Consider the following 21609-nt stretch of genomic DNA (forward strand, 5'->3'; position numbering starts at 1 on the left):
GCACCGGCTGCTTATCGGGAACTTTCCCATTTCATACTTCACTAAACTGATCAATGCACACACCATGTAGCCCAGGGGCCTTCATAATGCCTTCTTAAAAGCGCCTAAAATGTATTTTTGTAAGCTGCCACCCCAAACATTGCCGTTGTATTATTGTAATACAACGGCAATGTTTGGGGTGGCAGCTTAAAAAAAGACATTTTAGGCGCACAAAGCAGAACATCTGACTGTTTCCCGTGTTCACATCGGACCACGAACAATGTAACGTACTTCCGGTGCTTGTTTGGCTGGCAATTTGAAATGTGTACAATGTAAAATCGTGTTGTTTTCATAGATTTAATGGCAATCTTATTAAATGACACATCCCAAATCACTACCGCAAGAGTCCTATAGTGACATATACGAGTTTAACGTGACTTTCTAGTCTCTATACTATGTTTAAAAGGATGGCTGAATTTGGACCAGATTCCGGGGGTAGAGTGAAGGTAGGGGACGGATGTCAATAATATTTGATACCGGTAACTATACAAAAGTTCTATGTTAATAAGAGACAAATTGACTAACTGTGTTACCTAATTATATGATATTTAATGTTTAATAAGTCTATGGAAGCGTGTCAGTAAAGTGCTTGTGAAGACGCGGTTGGAAGGCAGGCAACAAACCGCATCTCTTCTTACTGTCTATGCTAGCCGGTTCACCATATTATTATCATCATTGATCTGCATGATGTTGCAGAAAACATCATTTGTCTGTTATCCACAGGGTGTTACGATCGTCAAACCCATCGTATTCGGAAACGTTGCTCGGTATTTTGGAAAGAAGCGAGAGGAGGATGGTCACACTCACCAATGGTCTGTGTATGTGAAACCATACAGAAACGAGGTAAACTCAACTGTAATCTTGGAAAATGGATGGTGTTGACTTCAAGGTCTCATTGGATAACCACAGTATTGACCTGACCCAATTATATTCCAGGATATGTCTGCATATGTGAAGAAAATACAGTTCAAGCTACATGAAAGTTATGTGAATCCACTCAGAGGTAAGTCAAGTTCGTAATGTATCCAGTATTAACAGTGATGTAATTTGTCATGAATGTAGGGCTCATGGAGACCTGATGGTGTTCTCTTTCTGATCCGCTGTAGTCGTGACCAAGCCTCCGTACGAGATCACAGAGACGGGCTGGGGAGAGTTTGAGATCATCATCAAGATATTTTTCATCGACCCCAATGAGAGGCCGGTGAGTGGTGCTCTACGATGTCATTTAGGGACCTCATTCACATCAATCTTTATTAATATAGCACCTTTTTTTAACAAGAGGATGAATTTCAGAGTGTTTAACACAATAAAATAATAGGAAGGTGAGAGATAAAAACACAATACGTTTTCTAAATTAGGACTCATTAAAATTGTAAAACAATAGCTTAATAACAGTGGACTTGAGACTACATTTTCATTGTACAATTACATTATTTTTTATGACCCTCTTCCCCCAGTTACATGATTGTCTGTCTGTCTGTCTGTCTGTCTGTCTGTCTGTCTGTCTGTCTGTCTGTCTGTCTGTCTGTCTGTCAGTCTGTCTACAGGTGACCCTCTTCCCCCAGTTACATGATAGTCTGTCTGTCAGTCTGTCTACAGGTGACCCTCTTCCCCCAGTTACATGATAGTCTGTCTGTCAGTCTGTCTACAGGTGACCCTCTTCCCCCAGTTACATGATAGTCTGTCTGTCAGTCTGTCTACAGGTGACCCTCTTCCCCCAGTTACATGATAGTCTGTCTGTCAGTCTGTCTACAGGTGACCCTCTTCCCCCAGTTACATGATAGTCTGTCTGTCAGTCTGTCTACAGGTGACCCTCTTCCCCCAGTTACATGATAGTCTGTCAGTCAGTCTAAGGTCTACTGTTACCCTGTTACTGTCTGTCTGTCTGTCTGTCTGTCTGTCTGTCTGTCTGTCTGTCTGTCTGTCTGTCTGTCTGTCTGTCTGTCTACAGGTGACCCTCTTCCCCCAGTTACATGATAGTCTGTCAGTCTGTCAGTCTGTCTACAGGTGACCCTCTTCCCCCAGTTACATGATAGTCTGTTTGTCTGTCTGTCTACAGGTGACTCTCTACCACCTACTGAAGCTCTTCCAGTCAGACTCCAGTGCCATGCCCAAGAAGACAGTGGTCTCTGAATTCTATGATGAAATGGTGAGAGATTTTATTTATTTATTTTTCAAACAGTGAACCAAAGAGGACATGAGAAGCGAAGTGGAACAAGGTGCAAGGTGAGGAAAGAAACCAGAGAGGCCCGTCTCAACTCTCTGTCCTTCCTGTTCCTCTCAGATCTTCCAGGACCCCACAGCCATGATGCAGCAGCTCCTTAGCACCTCTAGACAACTGACCCTGGGGGCCTATAAGCACGAGACTGAGTGTGAGTAGCACACACTTTTCCCATACAGTTCAGTAACAGACCTGTACATTTAGTACCTGTAGATTTATATTGTAACTACTGTATCTAGCAATGCCTTTTTAACCCTCGTCAGGCAAATGTGTTTCAATTCAAATTATAGACATCATCAACTAGATTCAGCCGCTGGCCGATTTATTTCTTTTTTCTTAAGAGGCTGGTCTGAAAACTTGGGGAGCCTAATAAAACCAGCGCGGTGTAAATTCGGCCAGCGGGTCACCAGTTGGGGAATCCTGCAGTATGGGCTTAGATTAAAAGTTGATGGCTGCGTTTACAAAGGCAGCCCAGTTCTGATTTTATGCCCAATTATTGGTCTTTTGACAGATCAGATCCTTTGCCATTAAGATCAGAATTGGACTGCCTATGTAAAGGCAGCCAATAAAACCCAATGTCTTTATCCTCATTGTTCAGTGCCACCACTGTGCAGTGCTGAGTGGACACTATCACTGGTGACTGACCATTCCTTCCTGTGTCTGTAGTTGCGGAGCTGGAGCTGCGGACGCGGGAGAAGCTGGAAGCAGCGAAGAAGAAGACCAGTCAGGAGATCACAGACCTGAAGGATAGACTGAAGGCCAGCAGAGAGACCATCAACTTCCTGAAGGGAGAGATACGCAAGCTGGAGGAGGAGGACCAGATCAAAGACCACTGATATACACACACTGGGTGAATCTCAATTGTATTTTCTTGATTCCTCATACCTTCTCTCCTTGCATCCTTCTCAAAACTCATTGGAACACAAGATGTGAGGTTCCTTGCCTTGGATCTTCTCTTCCTATGTGTTCTGAGAAGGAGATGAGAGAGGACACAATGAATCATAGATATACAATTGAGAAACACCCTAAATTCCAAATCAACCTATAGGCCATCTTCCCTAGGCACCCCTGTAGATCTGAAGGGTTTGTATAGGTGGATGCAATATGGTACTTGTGACTCACCTTGTCTTCTGATTTCTGATAGGCTGGATGGAGTTTACGCCTTTTTTCTTCCAGCTATCCAACCCCTTCAGAGCAAATGGAGGTGCTAGGGAGGAGGGGCTAGGGATGGATTTGGAATTGCCCTCGTCTGGAATCCACACAGAATATCTCCGTTTTATGATTGTTTAATTCTATAATATAATATCTGCCATTTCTCAGATGTTTTCATCCAAAGTGACTTAGTCATGCGTGCGTACATTTGTGGTACGGGTGGTCCCTGGAATGGACTCCACTATCCTGGCATTACTAGCACCATGCTCACCCTGACAGAGGACCTCAACATCATTGTTATGGATGACGTAACATTGCACTAACAATAGAGAAATGTAGAGGTATTCAGTTTGAATTCCAGACTTAACACTGCCTAGCAGAATGGTTTTATATGATCATGTACATAACAAGAAAACTGAAGATAATCAATGTTAGTTTCTCTCCATCTCAGTTCAACTCAGATTTACCACAGATGGCTCTCAGTGCAACAAGTCACATTTTGGTAGACTGGTCTGAATGTGAATAGGTTTTGTGCTTCTGTTTTTTGAATGTAATTTTTATGTAAAACTCAAACCAGTTTTTCTTTGATTTCTCCTATGTACAAAATGATTAGAACGCGACCGTAGAACTGATGGATGAAACATGTGTTACAGATGCTCTTCAGGGTTATTTGCAGATGATTGTTTTGTCGAAGATTGATCTCTTCAACACATCTGTAAATCCTGGACATGCCATTGCCAACTATCTCAGTATCAATACATGTGTCAACCCTTTTGATAGGAGTTCAGGTCTTGATCACCATTTAGATAAAGGATAGAGAACGGCAGCAGACATGTTCATTTCTGTTGGAGAGCGTTAAACTGTTGCTTTCCTTGTAAGGAGACCGGAGCGCTGTCATGTTTAATGGATATACAGCCTCTGCATTATCCTTCCACCACCACTAGAGAGAGGTGATGGGCAGATGTTTATTGGAAGAGGGAGGTGGCAACAATTGTTTGTATTGGAAGAGGGAGGTGGCAACAATTGTTTGTATTGGAAGAGGGAGGTGGCAACAATTGTTTGTATTGGAAGAGGGAGGTGGCAACAATTGTTTGTATTGGAAGAGGGAGGTGGCAACAATTGTTTGTATTGGAAGAGGGAGGTGGCAACAATTAGAAAAAACATGTGAGTGAAGAAGGGCAGGGGCTTTTTCCATCAACAACATGTGAGTGAAGAAGGGCAGGGGCTTTTTGCATCAACAACATGTGAGTGAAGAAGGGCAGGGGCTTTTTGCATCAACAACATGTGAGTGAAGAAGGGCAGGGGCTTTTTGCATCAACAACATGTGAGTGAAGAAGGGCAGGGGCTTTTTGCATCAACAACATGTGAGTGAAGAAGGGCAGGGGCTTTTTGCATCAACAACATGTGAGTGAAGAAGGGCAGGGGCTTTTTGCATCAACAACATGTGAGTGAAGAAGGGCAGGGGCTTTTTGCATCAACAACATGTGAGTGAAGAAGGGCAGGGGCTTTTTGCATCAACAACATGTGAGTGAAGAAGGGCAGGGGCTTTTTCCATCAACAACATGTGAGTGAAGAAGGGCAGGGGCTTTTTGCATCAACAACATGTGAGTGAAGAAGGGCAGGGGCTTTTTCCATCAACAACATGTGAGTGAAGAAGGGCAGGGGCTTTTTCCATCAACATGTGCATAGCAGCATTAATAGTGTATTGTATTATTACATATTGAACAGCATTCCTTAATTCTGCATTTCACTTCAATTGTCATTGTATTTTTTTTAATGAAAACGAATTCCCTAGTAAAATCTAAATCTAATATATGTTGAATGCTGCAGGGAGTTTAGTAGATGGCCAACTCATTTCAGATTCTTGTCTTCAAAACACAGAATACCACTAGAGTTAGTTAGAGGGGACAACTGAACAGATTGTGTGGCCCTTAACCCACATCATCTCCACAGAGGTCTCTCACTCTCTTTCCCTCTCTGCCTTGATGAACGCACCATAACGTAACACTGAATTACACTATTTCTCAGACATTGAAAAGGGAGAGCCATGTGATTACAGTGTTTGGTAAGTACACAAGAGGTATAATAGTAACTGATCTGGGACAGCTTGAAGCATCCATGTGACATCCCAAATGGTACCCTATTCCCTTTATAGTGCACTATTTCTGGGGCTCTTGGTCAAAAGTAGTGATCTACATAGGGAATAGGATGTGATTTGGGATGATGCAGGCCAGTCCTGTAATCTCCCCATCTTGTCCATCATTGGTTCTATGGAGACCTAGTCATCTATTGTTAGGCTGACTTGTTAAATATGCACATATTCAACTGACCACAGGCACAAAAACTATACAAGGACTCTCTCTCTTTCACATACACAGGGAGATAAATCATTCCATGCATGCAGAGGCTGCCCTGGACTCTGATCCTACAAAGATCAGACATTAAATAAATAGACGCTGAGCTCTGGAAGGAATGCTTGTTTATATTCCAGCGTTTAGAAATATCCTCAAGCTTTACACTGGCATGCGCTCACTAAGGCCCACTTGTAATGTAGCCTACTGTCTGGGTCCTTTGTCAATTTGGTGCCGTTCTGGAAATCCCAGGCTCTGACTGACTATTCCCTGTCTACTATAAGTTAGTTAGTTACTGCTTATAAGCGGAAGAGAATAGTAAGGCTTTCAAAGAAGATATAATACTTTTTTGCAAGAAATAAACTTTGAAAAGGATTTGACTGCGACCCGACCCGGATGCAGTCTAGGGATACTGGCGTGTTCGGGACGAGATCGAGGCACTGCACTGCCTGAGCTCGGGGAGGGGAGCTGCCTGCTGGAGAGAGCTGCTGGGCGAGGGAGCGATTTACTGCAACAAGACAGGGCGACAGCCAGAACAACTTCAGCACGCCTAACTAGTTACTAGGTATTTTCAAAACGGACAGAAAACAAGGTCGGAAGTCAGAGAGGGAGCTGTATATAACATTTACTGGCTGATAAAGTGCCACATTGGTCACGTTCGTAAAGTGATTTTTTGCGGGGCGACAGATCGGAGGAGGGACGGGAGTGTGAAGCACTTTGATGTGGGCTGCTGATGGTTGTAACAGTGAGGAGAAGGGATTTAAAAACTTTCCTAAACACAAAAACAAGGGATTCGTGGCAATATTTCCCGAAATACATCTCTGGTTTACCCACGAAGCTTTTCCTCTGTAAGTATTTCCTAAACTTGCATGCTATTTTGTATTCCTCGCCAACTAGCCCATCTGTCTTTTGATTCCTGTTTGTTGAAATATCATTTGATTCCTGTTTGATTATCACGTAGAAGTGACTAGCTGGCTAATTATATTAGTTTGCGAGGTAGAGTAACTAACTATTATATAATATAAATGTAGCTTACTAGCGAATGTATTAGGTTTGCTCTTCTATGGGAAGATAAGAACGAGCATGTGTTATAATCGCTTATTTTTATGGCCCCACAATTGTATTTAATTTTATCCAGCTACTGTACGCTAGCAGCTAAACCACAATAACCAGAGCAAACATTCCGCGCAACACTACCAGTGGTTTCAATACAAACATAGGAAACTGAATAGCTAAAATCATATTGCTATAACTAAATCAACCACAGAGTAGTCACCTGTTTTATAGTGTTAGACTGATCGCATTACATGTTCTGTTTCCATACCAAATGACATCTATCTTGTTTTATTGATCCGCATAGCTACAGAGTTGAACAACGAGCACATAACACCTCTGATAAGTCAGCTAAGTGTCAGTCAATTGAAATGTAAGTTTGTAAAGAGTTTTGTTTGTTTGCAGTGACCGTTTGTTAGCTGTGGTTGTTAGTGGTAATGTTTTCCATGATGTCGTCAATGAGTTTACTCAGTGTGAGTGGCTTACTTCTGTCGGGATGGCTAGGAAATGTGTTCATGCACTTTACTCAGATGATCCTAACACAAAGGTACGGATTTCTAACCAACTAAGACGTTACACCCTGGACCAGGCTATTGACTCTGTCAAGTTAAAGTACGTAATGACTGGTTCACTTTGGCACTCACTTAATATGTACGCCCCAGTCACTCCATTACCTGTCAATCATACCTGCTATTTACAACGCAGCCCTCAGAAAAAGGCAGTCAGAGTGGACTGATGTGGTAGGAAGGGCAGTATAGAAGCTGTTATGTTCTTGTCTGTCTGCCGTCACATCAGGACAGTGATAACAAGTCTGGTCTTAGCAATGTGTCAAACTCATCTATAGACAAAGAAAAGACCAAGGGGTTGAATGGATTATTTCTCCTGTATGTTCTACTGAACTGCACTTTCATCTGCGATTGGTTGGTGAGGGTTGATGGTTGACTTTTCCAGCCAGGACAACATGTTAAATGTGAAGCCTTGAGGTCATCAGTGTTTTTTTACCAGTCATTTTTTAAATGACTTGGTCGGTGTTTGCCCCCTCTGTCATCTGAACTGTGTATCTGTGAGACAATGCTGGTTATTATTGCTCGTTATTCAAATCATTCAACTCCCTCTCTCCAGTCCCGAGGGTCAGCTTGACATGGTGGTACGTGTTACTGAGTGCAACGCTTTGGGGGGGAAACTTTGTGCAGACAGATGGTTTAAACTAGCACAACACCCACTATAAACACTTTCAGCTCCAAATATGGGATGTGTCTTCTGTAGAATCATACCCTCTTAAGTGTCAATCAGAAGCTCTCCAGCTTTTTCCCTTTCTCTCTCTCTCTCTTTACCCTTCTCTCTCTTTTATCTCCCTTTCTCTCTCTCTTTTTACCCTTCCCTCTCTTTTATCTCCCTTTCTCTCTCTACCCTCTTTATCTCCTTCTTTACCCTTCCCTCTCTTTTATCTCCCTTTCTCTCTCTCTCTCTTTACCCTTCCCTCTCTTTTATCTCCCTTTCTCTCTCTCTCTCTTTACCCTTCCCTCTCTTTTATCTCCCTTTCTCTCTCTCTTTCTTTACCTTTCTATCTTTCTCTTTCTCTCTCTCTCTCTCTCTCTCCATCCCTCTCTCTCTCTCTCTCTCTCTCTCTCTCCTCCTGAGGGCGGACGATCTCGTCCCTACTGTTTGTCTAATGAGTCAACACTTCCTTTATGATGGGGCTAATTGTCCGTTAACAACATTTGACGTGCTTTCTGACGCCATCCACTGGCACTTAGTACTCCTAACCCTCCAGATGCACACCGCTTTGCTTCCTGCACAGCAGGGAAGTGAACACTGTACGCTATTGATTCCATTACCTGGAACTCCCAACACCTGTCACCCAGCTCTTTAATGGCATCATGGTTTTCCTCCTAACCACTTGACCTTACCAGGAAAGACTTGTCTGGATCCTAATTCTACTCTATTTAATAGTTAGTTCTTGTAAACTGTCTTTCTTATCCTCATTCATGTAAACACTCCCATGCTCTTCTCTGCATCATCCTCTGTCAGAATAATCTGACAACATAAAGCCTTTCCATCATGTACCCATGGAGGATGTGTTTCTGCATCATCCTCTGTCAGAATAATGTGACAACATAAAGCCCTTTCCATCATGTACCCATGGAGGATGTGTTTCTGCATCATCCTCTGTCAGAATAATGTGACAACATAAAGCCCTTTCCATCATGTACCCATGTAGGATGTGTTTCTGCATCATCCTCTGTCAGAATAATGTGACAACATAAAGCCTTTCCATCATGTACCCGTGTAGGATGTGTTTCTGCATCATCCTCTGTCAGAATAATGTGACAACATAAAGCCTTTCCATCATGTACCCATGGAGGATGTGTTTCTGCATCATTTCAGCCTGTTATTTCCCCCTAGTATTCATGTAAATGGCTGTGTGGTGGCGTGTTGTGGAGGTTCTCTCCCTGAGCAGCGTTAATGTTTAATGGGAGCGGTAAACGTGCGTCAGCAAGCGCCCTCCAGAGAGGGGAGTCCTTGGCTCCACACACACACACACACACACACACACACACACACACACACACACAGTAGGCTCTGCCTTTGCTGTGAAGACTCACTGTATTCTACCAATGAAACACCAACAGGAATAGAGTCTCTCTCTGCCACTACATGAGTTACCACTGGTAGTGGAAATGTCTGCTATCTGAGTGGGGAATGGGAGCTCCTAGTAGGTAGTGGACATTGTGCTACATAGAGGAGACCTGGACAGTGTTATTAGGCCCGTTATAACCTCTTCAGTGTTTTTGTGACTGTCTCCAACCGTTGTCTTTCGTCTGCACTTGTTTTGTGTTTATCAATGTTAGTTTTTATAATGAAAATGAATCAAGCAACCACCTGGTCTCTGTCTGTCTGTCTGTCTGTCTGTCTGTCTGTCTGTCTGTCTGTCTGTCTGTCTGTCTGTCGTCTGTCTGTCTGTCCGTCTGTCTGTCTGTCCCCCCTCATCACTGTCTGTCCCCCCTCATCACTGTCTGTCCCCCCTCACCACTGTCTGTCCCCCCTCACCACTGTCTGTCCCCCCTCACCACTGTCTGTCCCCCCTCACCACTGTCTGTCCCCCCTCATCACTGTCTGTCCGTCTGTCTGTCCCAGACCGTCTCTGTGTGATCTTAAGTAGTAAGAAGTGATATAGTAAAGAAATAGAAGTGAACTCTGGTCAGCGTTGTGTTGGGTGAGTAAAGTAATGCTCCCTAGACTTTTAAAGAGCCCATGCAGTCTTGGTTAAACAATATAGTTTTAATCATCACTGTATGTCTAATAAATCATTGTGTTTTATTTTAATTAAAATAATGCCAAAATATATTTCTGTATTTCCCCGAGACTCCTTTGGTCCTTGAAATGCTCATTCTGATCATGTGGGTGTTAGGACACAACATTGAGCCCTGATTGGCTGATGGATGGTCTAGAGCAGAGATTAGATTGAGCCGCGGGATGATTATTGTCTTGAGCGGATGGTCGGGGAACAATAATTACAAATAATTAGTAGACTGCAAATTGACCTCAAGAAGCCCAAACAGATATAATATTTCAATGTAACATAATCATTTCAAATCTTGGTTACATTTTGTATACGATCACGTGTTTCTCTATTATGGGTGAGAATACCTGGGAACAGATGACCAAATAAAAATCCCTTGGAGCTGATTTCCTGGTGTTTGGGGAACCAGTTGGGGAACCCTGGTCTAGAGGCCACCTCCTGACCCAGATGAACAGTCATTGGTCTATTATAATCAGATCTCATTGTGATGTCATGATATGGGCCAGAAGTTCCATGCCACCCGAACAGGCTGAAATTCCAGCCATTTTTTCCCACCACCTCTTACACATAAAGGAAATTGGTGAGGATGACGGCCCTCCACCACACCGCTGGTGGTGAGGATGACGGCCCTCCACCACACCGCTGGTGGTGAGGATGACGGCCCTCCACCACACCGCTGGTGTTGAGGATGACGGGACTCTGGGTCCTGATGCTGGTGGTGAGGATGACGGGACTCTGGGTCCTGATGCTGGTGGTGAGGATGACGGGACTCTGGGTCCTGATGCTGGTGGTGAGGATGACGGGACTCTGGGTCCTGATGCTGGTGGTGAGGATGACGGGACTCTGGGTCCTGATGCTGGTGGTGAGGATGACGGGACTCTGGGTCCTGATGCTGGTGGTGAGGATGACGGGACTCTGGGTCCTGATGCTGGTGGTGAGGATGACGGGACTCTGGGTCCTGATGCTGGTGGTGAGGATGACGGGACTCTGGGTCCTGATGCTGGTGGTGAGGATGACGGGACTCTGGGTCCTGATGCTGGTGGTGAGGATGACGGGACTCTGGGTCCTGATGCTGGTGGTGAGGATGACGGGACTCTGGGTCCTGATGCTGGTGGTGAGGATGACGGGACTCTGGGTCCTGATGCTGGTGGTGAGGATGACGGGACTCTGGGTCCTGATGCTGGTGGTGAGGATGACGGGACTCTGGGTCCTGATGCTGGTGGTGAGGATGACGGGACTCTGGGTCCTGATGCTGGTGGTGAGGATGACGGGACTCTGGGTCCTGATGCTGGTGGTGAGGATGACGGGACTCTGGGTCCTGATGCTGGTGGTGAGGATGACGGGACTCTGGGTCCTGATGCTGGTGGTGAGGATGACGGGACTCTGGGTCCTGATGCTGGTGGTGAGGATGACGGGACTCTGGGTCCTGATGCTGGTGGTGAGGATGACGGGACTCTGGGTCCTGATGCTGGTGGTGAGGATGACGGGACTCTGGGTCCTGATGCTGGTGGTGAGGATGACGGGACTCTGGGTCCTGATGCTGGTGGTGAGGATGACGGGACTCTGGGTCCTGATGCTGGTGGTGAGGATGACGGGACTCTGGGTCCTGATGCTGGTGGTGAGGATGACGGGACTCTGGGTCCTGATGCTGGTGGTGAGGATGACGGGACTCTGGGTCCTGATGCTGGTGGTGAGGATGACGGGACTCTGGGTCCTGATGCTGGTGGTGAGGATGACGGGACTCTGGGTCCTGATGCTGGTGGTGAGGATGACGGGACTCTGGGTCCTGATGCTGGTGGTGAGGATGACGGGACTCTGGGTCCTGATGCTGGTGGTGAGGATGACGGGACTCTGGGTCCTGATGCTGGTGGTGAGGATGACGGGACTCTGGGTCCTGATGCTGGTGGTGAGGATGACGGGACTCTGGGTCCTGATGCTGGTGGTGAGGATGACGGGACTCTGGGTCCTGATGCTGGTGGTGAGGATGACGGGACTCTGGGTCCTGATGCTGGTGGTGAGGATGACGGGACTCTGGGTCCTGATGCTGGTGGTGAGGATGACGGGACTCTGGGTCCTGATGCTGGTGGTGAGGATGACGGGACTCTGGGTCCTGATGCTGGTGGTGAGGATGACGGGACTCTGGGTCCTGATGCTGGTGGTGAGGATGACGGGACTCTGGGTCCTGATGCTGGTGGTGAGGATGACGGGACTCTGGGTCCTGATGCTGGTGGTGAGGATGACGGGACTCTGGGTCCTGATGCTGGTGGTGAGGATGACGGGACTCTGGGTCCTGATGCTGGTGGTGAGGATGACGGGACTCTGGGTCCTGATGCTGGTGGTGAGGATGACGGGACTCTGGGTCCTGATGCTGGTGAGTGAGGATGACGGGACTCTGGGTCCTGATGCTGGTGGTGAGGATGACGGGACTCTGGGTCCTGATGCTGGTGGTGAGGATGACGGGACTCTGGGTCCTGATGCTGGTGGTGAGGATGACGGGACTCTGGGTCCTGATGCTGGTGGTGAGGATGACGGGACTCTGGGTCCTGATGCTGGTGGTGAGGATGACGGGACTCTGGGTCCTGATGCTGGTGGTGAGGATGACGGGACTCTGGGTCCTGATGCTGGTGGTGAGGATGACGGGACTCTGGGTCCTGATGCTGGTGGTGAGGATGACGGGACTCTGGGTCCTGATGCTGGTGGTGAGGATGACGGGACTCTGGGTCCTGATGCTGGTGGTGAGGATGACGGGACTCTGGGTCCTGATGCTGGTGGTGAGGATGACGGGACTCTGGGTCCTGATGCTGGTGGTGAGGATGACGGGACTCTGGGTCCTGATGCTGGTGGTGAGGATGACGGGACTCTGGGTCCTGATGCTGGTGGTGAGGATGACGGGACTCTGGGTCCTGATGCTGGTGGTGAGGATGACGGGACTCTGGGTCCTGATGCTGGTGGTGAGGATGACGGGACTCTGGGTCCTGATGCTGGTGGTGAGGATGACGGGACTCTGGGTCCTGATGCTGGTGGTGAGGATGACGGGACTCTGGGTCCTGATGCTGGTGGTGAGGATGACGGGACTCTGGGTCCTGATGCTGGTGGTGAGGATGACGGGACTCTGGGTCCTGATGCTGGTGGTGAGGATGACGGGACTCTGGGTCCTGATGCTGGTGTATACATGACATGACAGGCGGATTGTGTAATGCCTGATAGCTGTCTACAAAGTCTTGATCTGTTACACACACACACTCACACTCACACACACACACACACACACACACACACACACACACACACACACACACACACACACACACACACACACACACACACTATAGATAAGGAAGGAGATGTTAAATGCCTAACTCTCCACCACAGATTGTCCAGAGTGCTGGTGTGGAGCTGTGGCTTCTCACTGTTGAAATGTCTGCTTCAAATGGAGCTGTGTCATTTACCCTGGTTACATGTAGATCTAACCTGTCCCCACCTGCAGACAGTCTAGAGGTAAACACAGGCCCTGGTTACATGTAGATCTAACCTGACCCCACCTGCAGACAGTCTAGAGGTAAACACAGGCCCTGGTTACAAGTAGATCTAACCTGTCCCCACCTGCAGACAGTCTAGAGGTAAACACAGGCCCTGGTTACATGTAGATCTAACCTGTCCCCACCTGCAGACAGTCTAGAGGTAAACACAGGCCCTGGTTACATGTAGATCTAACCTGTCCCCACCTGCAGACAGTCTAGAGGTAAACACAGGCCCTGGTTACTGTGAGGGAACATCTGCTCCCACATGGGATCATGTAATAAAGTGGATGTGTTACAGTCCCAACATTTAGACAGGGGACAGTCTTGTCCAGCTCCTGGTATCAATTTACATCAGATCAACTCCACTCACTGCTATGCACACTAGGTTAGCGTCCCCAAATTCAACCCTATTCCCTATATAGTGCACTACTGTTGACCAGAGCCCTATTCCCTATATAGTGCACTACTTTAGACCAAAACCCTATTCACTATATAGTGAGTGCACTACTGTTGACCAAAGCCCTATTCCCTATATAGACACTACTGTTAACCAGTGCCCTATTCCCTATATAGTACAGTACTGTTGACCAGAGCCCTATTCCCTATATAGTACAGTACTGTTGACCAGAGTCCTATTCCCTATATAGTACAGTACTGTTGACCAGAGCCCTATTCCCTATATAGTACTATACTGTTGACCAGAGTCCTATTCCCTATATAGTACAGTACTGTTGACCAGAGCCCTATTCCCTATATAGTACTATACTGTTGACCAGAGTCCTATTCCCTATATAGTACAGTACTGTTGACCAGAGCCCTATTCCCTATATAGTACTATACTGTTGACCAGAGTCCTATTCCCTATATAGTACAGTACTGTTGACCAGAGCCCTATTCCCTATATAGTACTATACTGTTAACCAGAGCCCTATTCCCTATATAGTACCATACTGTTGACCAGAGTCCTATTCCCTATATAGTACCATACTGTTGACCAGAGTCCTATTCCCTCTATAGTACAGTACTGTTGACCAGAGCCCTATTCCCTATATAGTGCACTACTGTTGACCAGAGTCCTATGTGTCCTATATAAGGATTGTGAATAGGGTTCCATTTGGGGACACAGCCTGTGCCTCTGGTCTCCTGTGTCGGTCTGCCCTGCCTGACTTCTGTCTGATAGATATGAACAGTGTAGACCCAGACACACTGCAGCTTGAAAGATCTGAGTCGCTCTGGGCTCGCTGCTCTCAAACAACCAGGAAATGGCTCCAGTTTTAAAGACTAAACAAATTACAGCAAATAGTATGAATTTGCCCCCTCTTCTCCTGCCCCCAGCTTTTTCCTCTTCTCCGTTTCTGCAGATGCTTCCCTGGTGAGAGAATCTGGGTGAATATATTTGGCGTCTCAGTTTCAGCCGACGGAGCGTCTCACTCTTACACACACACACACACACACACACACACACACACACCACATTGTCACGAATGTGCCAGACAGGAAAGCATCCTCCCAACACTTTTCTATCATCAAACGGTGTTGTGTGTGTGTAGTGTGTGTGTGTGGTCTCTCTGGTAGAATATGCTGTTGGTATGCAGCTAGAACCACCATGGCCAAATGAATCCTCGTTTCTTTCTTGGGTGTTTTCCATGTCATTTTCACTCCATCTTTTTATATAACTAACAATTAACTAACTGAAAGGTCATGTTGCTCAAATCAAATCCCAGTTCAGACTACTACCTCAAGTCATGAATGCCCCTGCATGCATTTCCCATTTCCATATTGTTCATGCGTTTTTCCATTTCCATATCGTTCATGCGTTTTCCATTTCCATATCGTTCATGCATTTTCCATTTCCATATCGTTCATGCATTTTTCCATTTCCATATCGTTCATGCATTTCTTTCCATATCGTTCATGGGTTTTTTCCATTTCCGTATCGTTCATGGGTTTTTTCCATTTCCATATCGTTCATGCATTTTCCATTTCCATATCGTTCATGCATTTTTCCATTTCCATATCGTTCATGCATTTTTCCATTTCCATATCGTTCATGCGTTTTTCCATTTCCATATCGTTCATGCATTTTTCCATTTCCATATCGTTCATGCGTTTTTCCATTTCCATATCGTTCATGCGTTTTTCCATTTCCATATCGTTCATGCGTTTTTCCATTTCCATATCGTTCATGCATTTTTCCATATCGTTCATGCGTTTTTCCATTTCCATATCGTTCATGCGTTTTTCCATTTCCATATCGTTCATGCGTTTTTCCATTTCCATATCGTTCATGCGTTTTTCCATTTTCATATCGTTCATGCGTTTTTCCATTTCCATATCGTTCATGCGTTTTTCCAATTTCCATATCGTTCATGCGTTTTTCCATTTCCATATCGTTCATGCATTTTTCCATATCGTTCATGCATTTTTCCATTTCCATATCGTTCATGCATTTTTTCATTTCCATATCGTTCATGCATTTTTCCATTTCCATATCGTTCATGCATTTTTCCATTTCCATATCGTTCATGCATTTTTCCATTTCCATATCGTTCATGCATTTTTTCATATCGTTCATGCGTTTTTCCATTTCCATATCGTTCATGCATTTTTCCATATCGTTCATGCGTTTCTTTTCATATCGTTCATGCATTTTCCATTTCCATATCGTTCATGCGTTTTTTTCATATCGTTCATGCGTTTTTCCATTTCCATATCGTTCATGCGTTTTTTCATATCGTTCATGCGTTTTCCATTTCCATATCGTTCATGCATTTTTTCCATATCGTTCATGCGTTTTTCCATTTCCATATCGTTCATGCGTTTTCCATTTCCATATCGTTCATGCGTTTTTCCATTTCCATATCGTTCATGCGTTTTTCCATTTCCATATCGTTCCTGCGTTTTTCCATTTCCATATCGTTCATGCGTTTTTCCATATCGTTCATGCATTTTTCTATTTCCATATCGTTCCTGTGTTTTTCCATATCGTTCATGCGTTTTTCCATTTCCATATCGTTCACATGCATTTTTCCATATCGTTCATGCATTTTTCCCCATTTCCATATCGTTCATGCATTTTTCCCATTTCCATATCGTGCAAAAAGTGACACTTGCTTCTCTCTCTATCATCCAACAGCGTGGTCAAAACCTCTGTATAGAATGATCAAATAGCCAGAGATTGAACCCCTTTGTAGGATGATTAAATAGCTAGATATTTTATTTGAGATTCTTCCCTGAAGGTTAACAGAGATGTCAGGCCACGGCTGACTGACTGACACAGGGCTTTGATCCTGCCTGGGGTATTTCAGAAAGGAAAGAGGCTGGCCCTTGACGGGACCTCTGAGCATAATACTAGGTCTCTAGAGACTGGTAAACCAGGGAGGGGTGAGTGAGTGAGTGTGTGTGAGAGAGTGAACTCATTCCACAGCGGGCCTCATAGTAAGAGGACATTCACGTTGAAACCAATGTTATACTAACCCACTCCTCCACCACTGGTGTGTTGGAATGCCTGTGCTGCCGCTTGCTACAAAGTGCATCCCAAATGGCAGCCTATTCCCTATGGGCTCTGGTCAAACGTAGTGCACTATACAAGGAATAGGGTGCCATTTGGGATGTAATCCAAATGTCATAAATTGGACAGGGCCCAGAAGCTGGGTCTGGGAGAGAGAATGTGTTCTTTTTATGTACTGAGTGATATTGTGCTTTCAAGAGGAGGGGAAAGATGACGGATAAGTGAGACTATTTATACTGAACAAAAAAATATAAACACAACATGTAAAGTGTTGGTTTCATGAGATTAAATAAAAGTTTCCAGAAATGTTCCATACGCACAAAAAAAACATATTTCTCTCAAATGTTTTGCACAAATGTGTTTACATCCCTGTCAGTAAGCATTTCTACTTTGCCAATATCATCCATCCACCTGACAGGTGTGGCATATCAATAATCTGATTAAACAGCATGATCATTACACATGTGCACCTTGTGCCGGGGACAATAAAAGGCCACTGAAACACAATGCCACAGATGTGTCAAGTTTTGAGGGAGCATGCAATTGTAATGCTGACTGCGTTAATGTCCAACTGAGCTGTTGCCAGATAATTGAATGTTAATTTTCTCTACCATAAGCCGCCTGCAACGTCTTTTTAGAGAATTTGGTAGTACGTCCAACCAGCCTCACAACCGTAGACCACGTGTAACCACGCCAGCCCAGGACCTCCACATCTGGCTTCTTCACCTGCGGGATCGTCTGAGACCAGCCACCCAGACAGCTGATGAAACTGTGGGTTTGCACAACCAAAGAATTTCTGCACAAACTGTCAGAAACCGTCTCAGGGAAGCTCATCTGCGTGCTCGTCATCCTCACCAGGGTCTTGGCCTGACTACAGTTGGGTGTCGTAACGGACTTTCGTTGGCCACTGGCACGCTGGAGAAGTGTGCTCTTCACAGATGAATCCCGGTTTCAACTGAACCGGGCAGACGGCAGACGGCGTGTGTGGTGTGGACGAGTGGTTTGCTGATGTCAACGTAGTAAACAGAGTGGCCCCATGGTGACTGTGGGGCAATTTTATATTTTAAAGTTACACTATATATACAAAAGTATATGGACACCCCTTCAAATTAGTGGATTCGGCTATTTCGGCCACACCCGTTGCTGATAGGTGTATAAAATTGAGGATACAGCCATGCAATCTCCATAGACAAACATTGGCAGTAGAATGGACTTACTGAAAAGCTCAGTGACTTTCAACTTAGCACCGTCATAACAAGTCAGTTCATCAAATTGCTGTCTTGTTAGAGCTGCCCAGGAGCGAGCAACAACGGCTCAGCCGTGAAGTGGTAGGTCACACAAGCTCACAGAACGGGACCGCTGAGTGCTGAAGTCCATAGCGTGTAAAAAAAAAGTCTCCTTGGTTGCATCACTCTCTACCGAGTTCCAAACTGCCTCTGGAAGCAACATCAGCACAAGAACTGTTGGTCAGGAGCTGTTCGTCAGGAACTTCATGAAATAGGTTTTCATGGCTGAGCAGCCTCACACAAGCCTAAGATCACCATGTGCAATGCCAAGTGTCGGCTGGTGTGGTGTAAAGCTCGCCGCCATTGGAATCTGGGCTTTGTGGATGTCAGGAGAACGCTACATGCTCCAATGTATACTGCCAACTGTAAAGTTTGGTGGAGGAGGAATAATGGTCTGGGGCTGTTTTTCATGGTTCAGGCTAGGCCCCTTAGTTCCAGTGAAGTGAAATCTTAACGCTACTGCATACAATGACATTCTAGAAGATTCTGTGCTTCCAACTTTGTGGCAACAGTTTGGGGAAGGCCCTTTCCTGTTTCAGCATGACAATGCCCCCGTGCACAAAGCGAGGTCCATACAGAAATGGTTTGTTGAGATCGGTGTGGAAAAACTTGACTGGCCTGCACAGAGCCCTGACCTCAACCCCATCGAACACCATTGGGATGATTTGGAACGCTGACTGCGAGCCAACCCTAATCGCCCAACATCAGTGCCCGACCTCACTAACGCTCTTGTGACTGAATGGAAGCAAGTCCCCGCAGAAATGTTCCAACATCCAGTGGAAAGCCTTCTCAGAAGAGTGGAGACTGTTATAGCAGCAATGTTCCAACATCTAGTGGAAAGCCTTCCCAGAAGAGTGGAGGCTGTTATAGCAGCAATGTTCCAACATCTAGTGGAAAGCCTTCCCAGAAGAGTGGAGGCTGTTATAGCAGCAATGTTCCAACATCTAGTGGAAAGCCTTCCCAGAAGAGTGGAGGCTGTTATAGCAGCAATGTTCCAACATCTAGTGGAAAGCCTTCCCAGAAGAGTGGAGGCTGTTATAGCAGCAATGTTCCAACATCTAGTGGAAAGCCTTCCCAGAAGAGTGGAGGCTGTTATAGCAGCAATGTTCCAACATCTAGTGGAAAGCCTTCCCAGAAGAGTGGAGGCTGTTATAGCAGCAAAGGGGGACCAACTCCATATTAATGCCCATGATTTTGGAATGAGGTGTTTGATGAGCAGGTGTCCACATACTTTTGGTCATGTATTGTATCTGTGACCAACAGAAGCATATCTGTATTCCCAGTCATGTGAAATCCATAGATTAGGACATAATTATATATTTTTTCCTTATATGAAGTGTAACTCAGTAAAGTGTTTGAAATGATTGCATGTTGTGTTTTTATATTTTTGTTCAGTATATTATGGGGGCTTTTTGAAACAGTTTGTTGTTATTGTCAGAGTTCTCTCTCTGTCTCTCTGCTGAATGAAAATAGTGTCTCGGACTGGGAGAAACTTGCTGACTCTCAACTGGTAATTACATAGGACATTTCTCAATGGCCAGAAAGACTGACGGCTTGTATTCTTGACCTTGATAAATGTTTTTACAGGGGAAGGATGGACATATGTACCTCAAATACCTCGAACCCTGCACATCGACTTGGTTCTGGTACCCCATGTATATTGCCACGTTGTCTTAACTCATTGAGTACACGGAGTGTACAAAACATTAAGAACACCTTCCTAATATTGCACCCCTTTTCCCCTCAGAACAGCTTCAGCTCGTCGGGTCATGGACTCTACAAGGTGTCGAAAGCGTTCCACAGGGATGCTGGCCCATGTTGACTCCAATGCTTCCCACAGTTGTGTAAAGTTGGCTGGATGTCCTTTGGGTGGTGGACCGTTCTTGACTCATTTTCTCACGTGTTTTTAGCTCCCTCTGTTTTTACATAAACATTTAGTTAGAACTGAATTAGCTCACAGCCCCCCCCCCATTGCAGATACAGTAAAAGGTTTATACATGAGATGTGACTAAGAGGTTGCACCCTGAATGGCACCCTATTCCCTTTCCCATAGGGCTCTGGTTAAAAGTAGTGCACGATAAAGGAAATAGGGTTCCGTTTGGGACGCAGACCCAGCGACCTATTTCAGGTCTTAGCCAATAGACGTTTAGAGGAATAGCACTCACAGCAGATTCCTATGAGCAGAGGCGTTCTTCTGTGTAAGCAAGAGAATGAACTAACGCTTTCACATTCCCCACCGTACCACGGTACATTCTTACAGACAAAGAGCAAAAGTTGTTTCTGTCTCTCTCTCTATCGCTCTCTCTCTCTCTCTCTCTCTCTCTCTCTCTCTATCGCTCTCTCTCTCTCTCTCTCTCTCTCTCTCTATCGCTCTCTGTCTCTCTCTCTCTCTTCTATCGCTTTCTCTCTCTATCGTTCTGTCTGTCTCTCTCTCTATTGCTCTGTCTGTCTGTCTCTCTCTCTCTCTCTCTCTCTCTCTCTCTCTCTATCGCTCTCTCTCTCTCTCTCTATCGCTCTCTCTCTTTCTCTCTCTATCGCTCTTTCTCTCTCTCTCTCTCTCTCTTTCTCTCTCTCTCTCTCTCTCTCTCTCTTCTCTCTCTCTCTTTCTCTCTCTTTCTCTCTCTTTCTCTCTCTTTCTCTCTCTATCTCTCTATGTCTCTCTATATCTCTATATATCTCTCTGCTCTATATGGCTCTCTCTATCGCTCTGTCTGTATGTCTCTCTCTATCGCTCTCTCTCTATGCTCCTCTCTCTCTCTATATCGCTGTCGCTCTCTCTATCGAACGCGTCTCTCTATATCGCCTGTCGCTCTCTATCTATGGCTTCTCTCTATATGCTCTATGCTATGTCGCGTATCTATCGCTCTCTCTCTATGCTATCGCCGTGTCTATGCTCTATCTCCGTCTGTATTGTCTCTCTCTATCGCTGTCGCTCTGCTCTATCGTCGCTATCGCTGGCCTCTCTATATGTCTGTATGGTCTATCGTCTCTGTATCGTTTTCTATGCTGTATGTCTCTCTCTCTATCGCTCTGTATGTCTCTCTCTATCGCTCTCTCTCTATCGCTCTGTATGTCTCTCTCTATCGCTCTCTCTCTATCGCTCTGTCCGTCTCTCTCTATCGCTGACTCTCTCTATCGCTGTCGCTCTGTCGCTCTCTCTCTCTATCTCCC

General features: G+C 45.6%; 1 protein-coding gene and 1 pseudogene across 1 annotated transcript; both read left to right on the forward strand.

The window, feature by feature from the left end:
- The first annotated feature begins 177 nt into the window (after positions 1 to 177).
- Positions 178 to 5227, forward strand: LOC106595659 (YEATS domain-containing protein 4). Its single transcript, XM_045700253.1, has 7 exons — positions 178 to 485; positions 763 to 882; positions 976 to 1042; positions 1146 to 1240; positions 2099 to 2188; positions 2324 to 2411; positions 2927 to 5227. The coding sequence occupies exons 1-7, from the start codon at positions 435 to 437 to the stop codon at positions 3094 to 3096; spliced, it is 681 nt and encodes a 226-aa protein (XP_045556209.1). The 5' UTR covers positions 178 to 434; the 3' UTR covers positions 3097 to 5227.
- Positions 5228 to 5507: 280 nt separating this feature from the next.
- The window catches only part of LOC106599549 (fibroblast growth factor receptor substrate 2-like), a 79641-nt pseudogene continuing 63539 nt past the window's right edge, over positions 5508 to 21609 (forward strand).

The sequence above is a fragment of the Salmo salar genome, chromosome ssa17 (genome assembly GCF_905237065.1).
Source record: "Salmo salar chromosome ssa17, Ssal_v3.1, whole genome shotgun sequence".
NCBI classification, from domain to species: Eukaryota; Metazoa; Chordata; class Actinopteri; order Salmoniformes; family Salmonidae; genus Salmo; species Salmo salar.

Excerpts from the sequence above, each read along its gene's own strand:
- LOC106595659 (XM_045700253.1), top strand. The coding sequence starts at position 435 with ATGTTTAAAAGGATGGCTGAATTTGGACCAGATTCCGGGGGTAGAGTG. Across the intron at positions 2,189-2,323 it reads CTGAATTCTATGATGAAATG|ATCTTCCAGGACCCCACAGC; the intron begins GTGAGAGATTTT and ends TGTTCCTCTCAG. Across the intron at positions 2,412-2,926 it reads CTATAAGCACGAGACTGAGT|TTGCGGAGCTGGAGCTGCGG; the intron begins GTGAGTAGCACA and ends CTGTGTCTGTAG.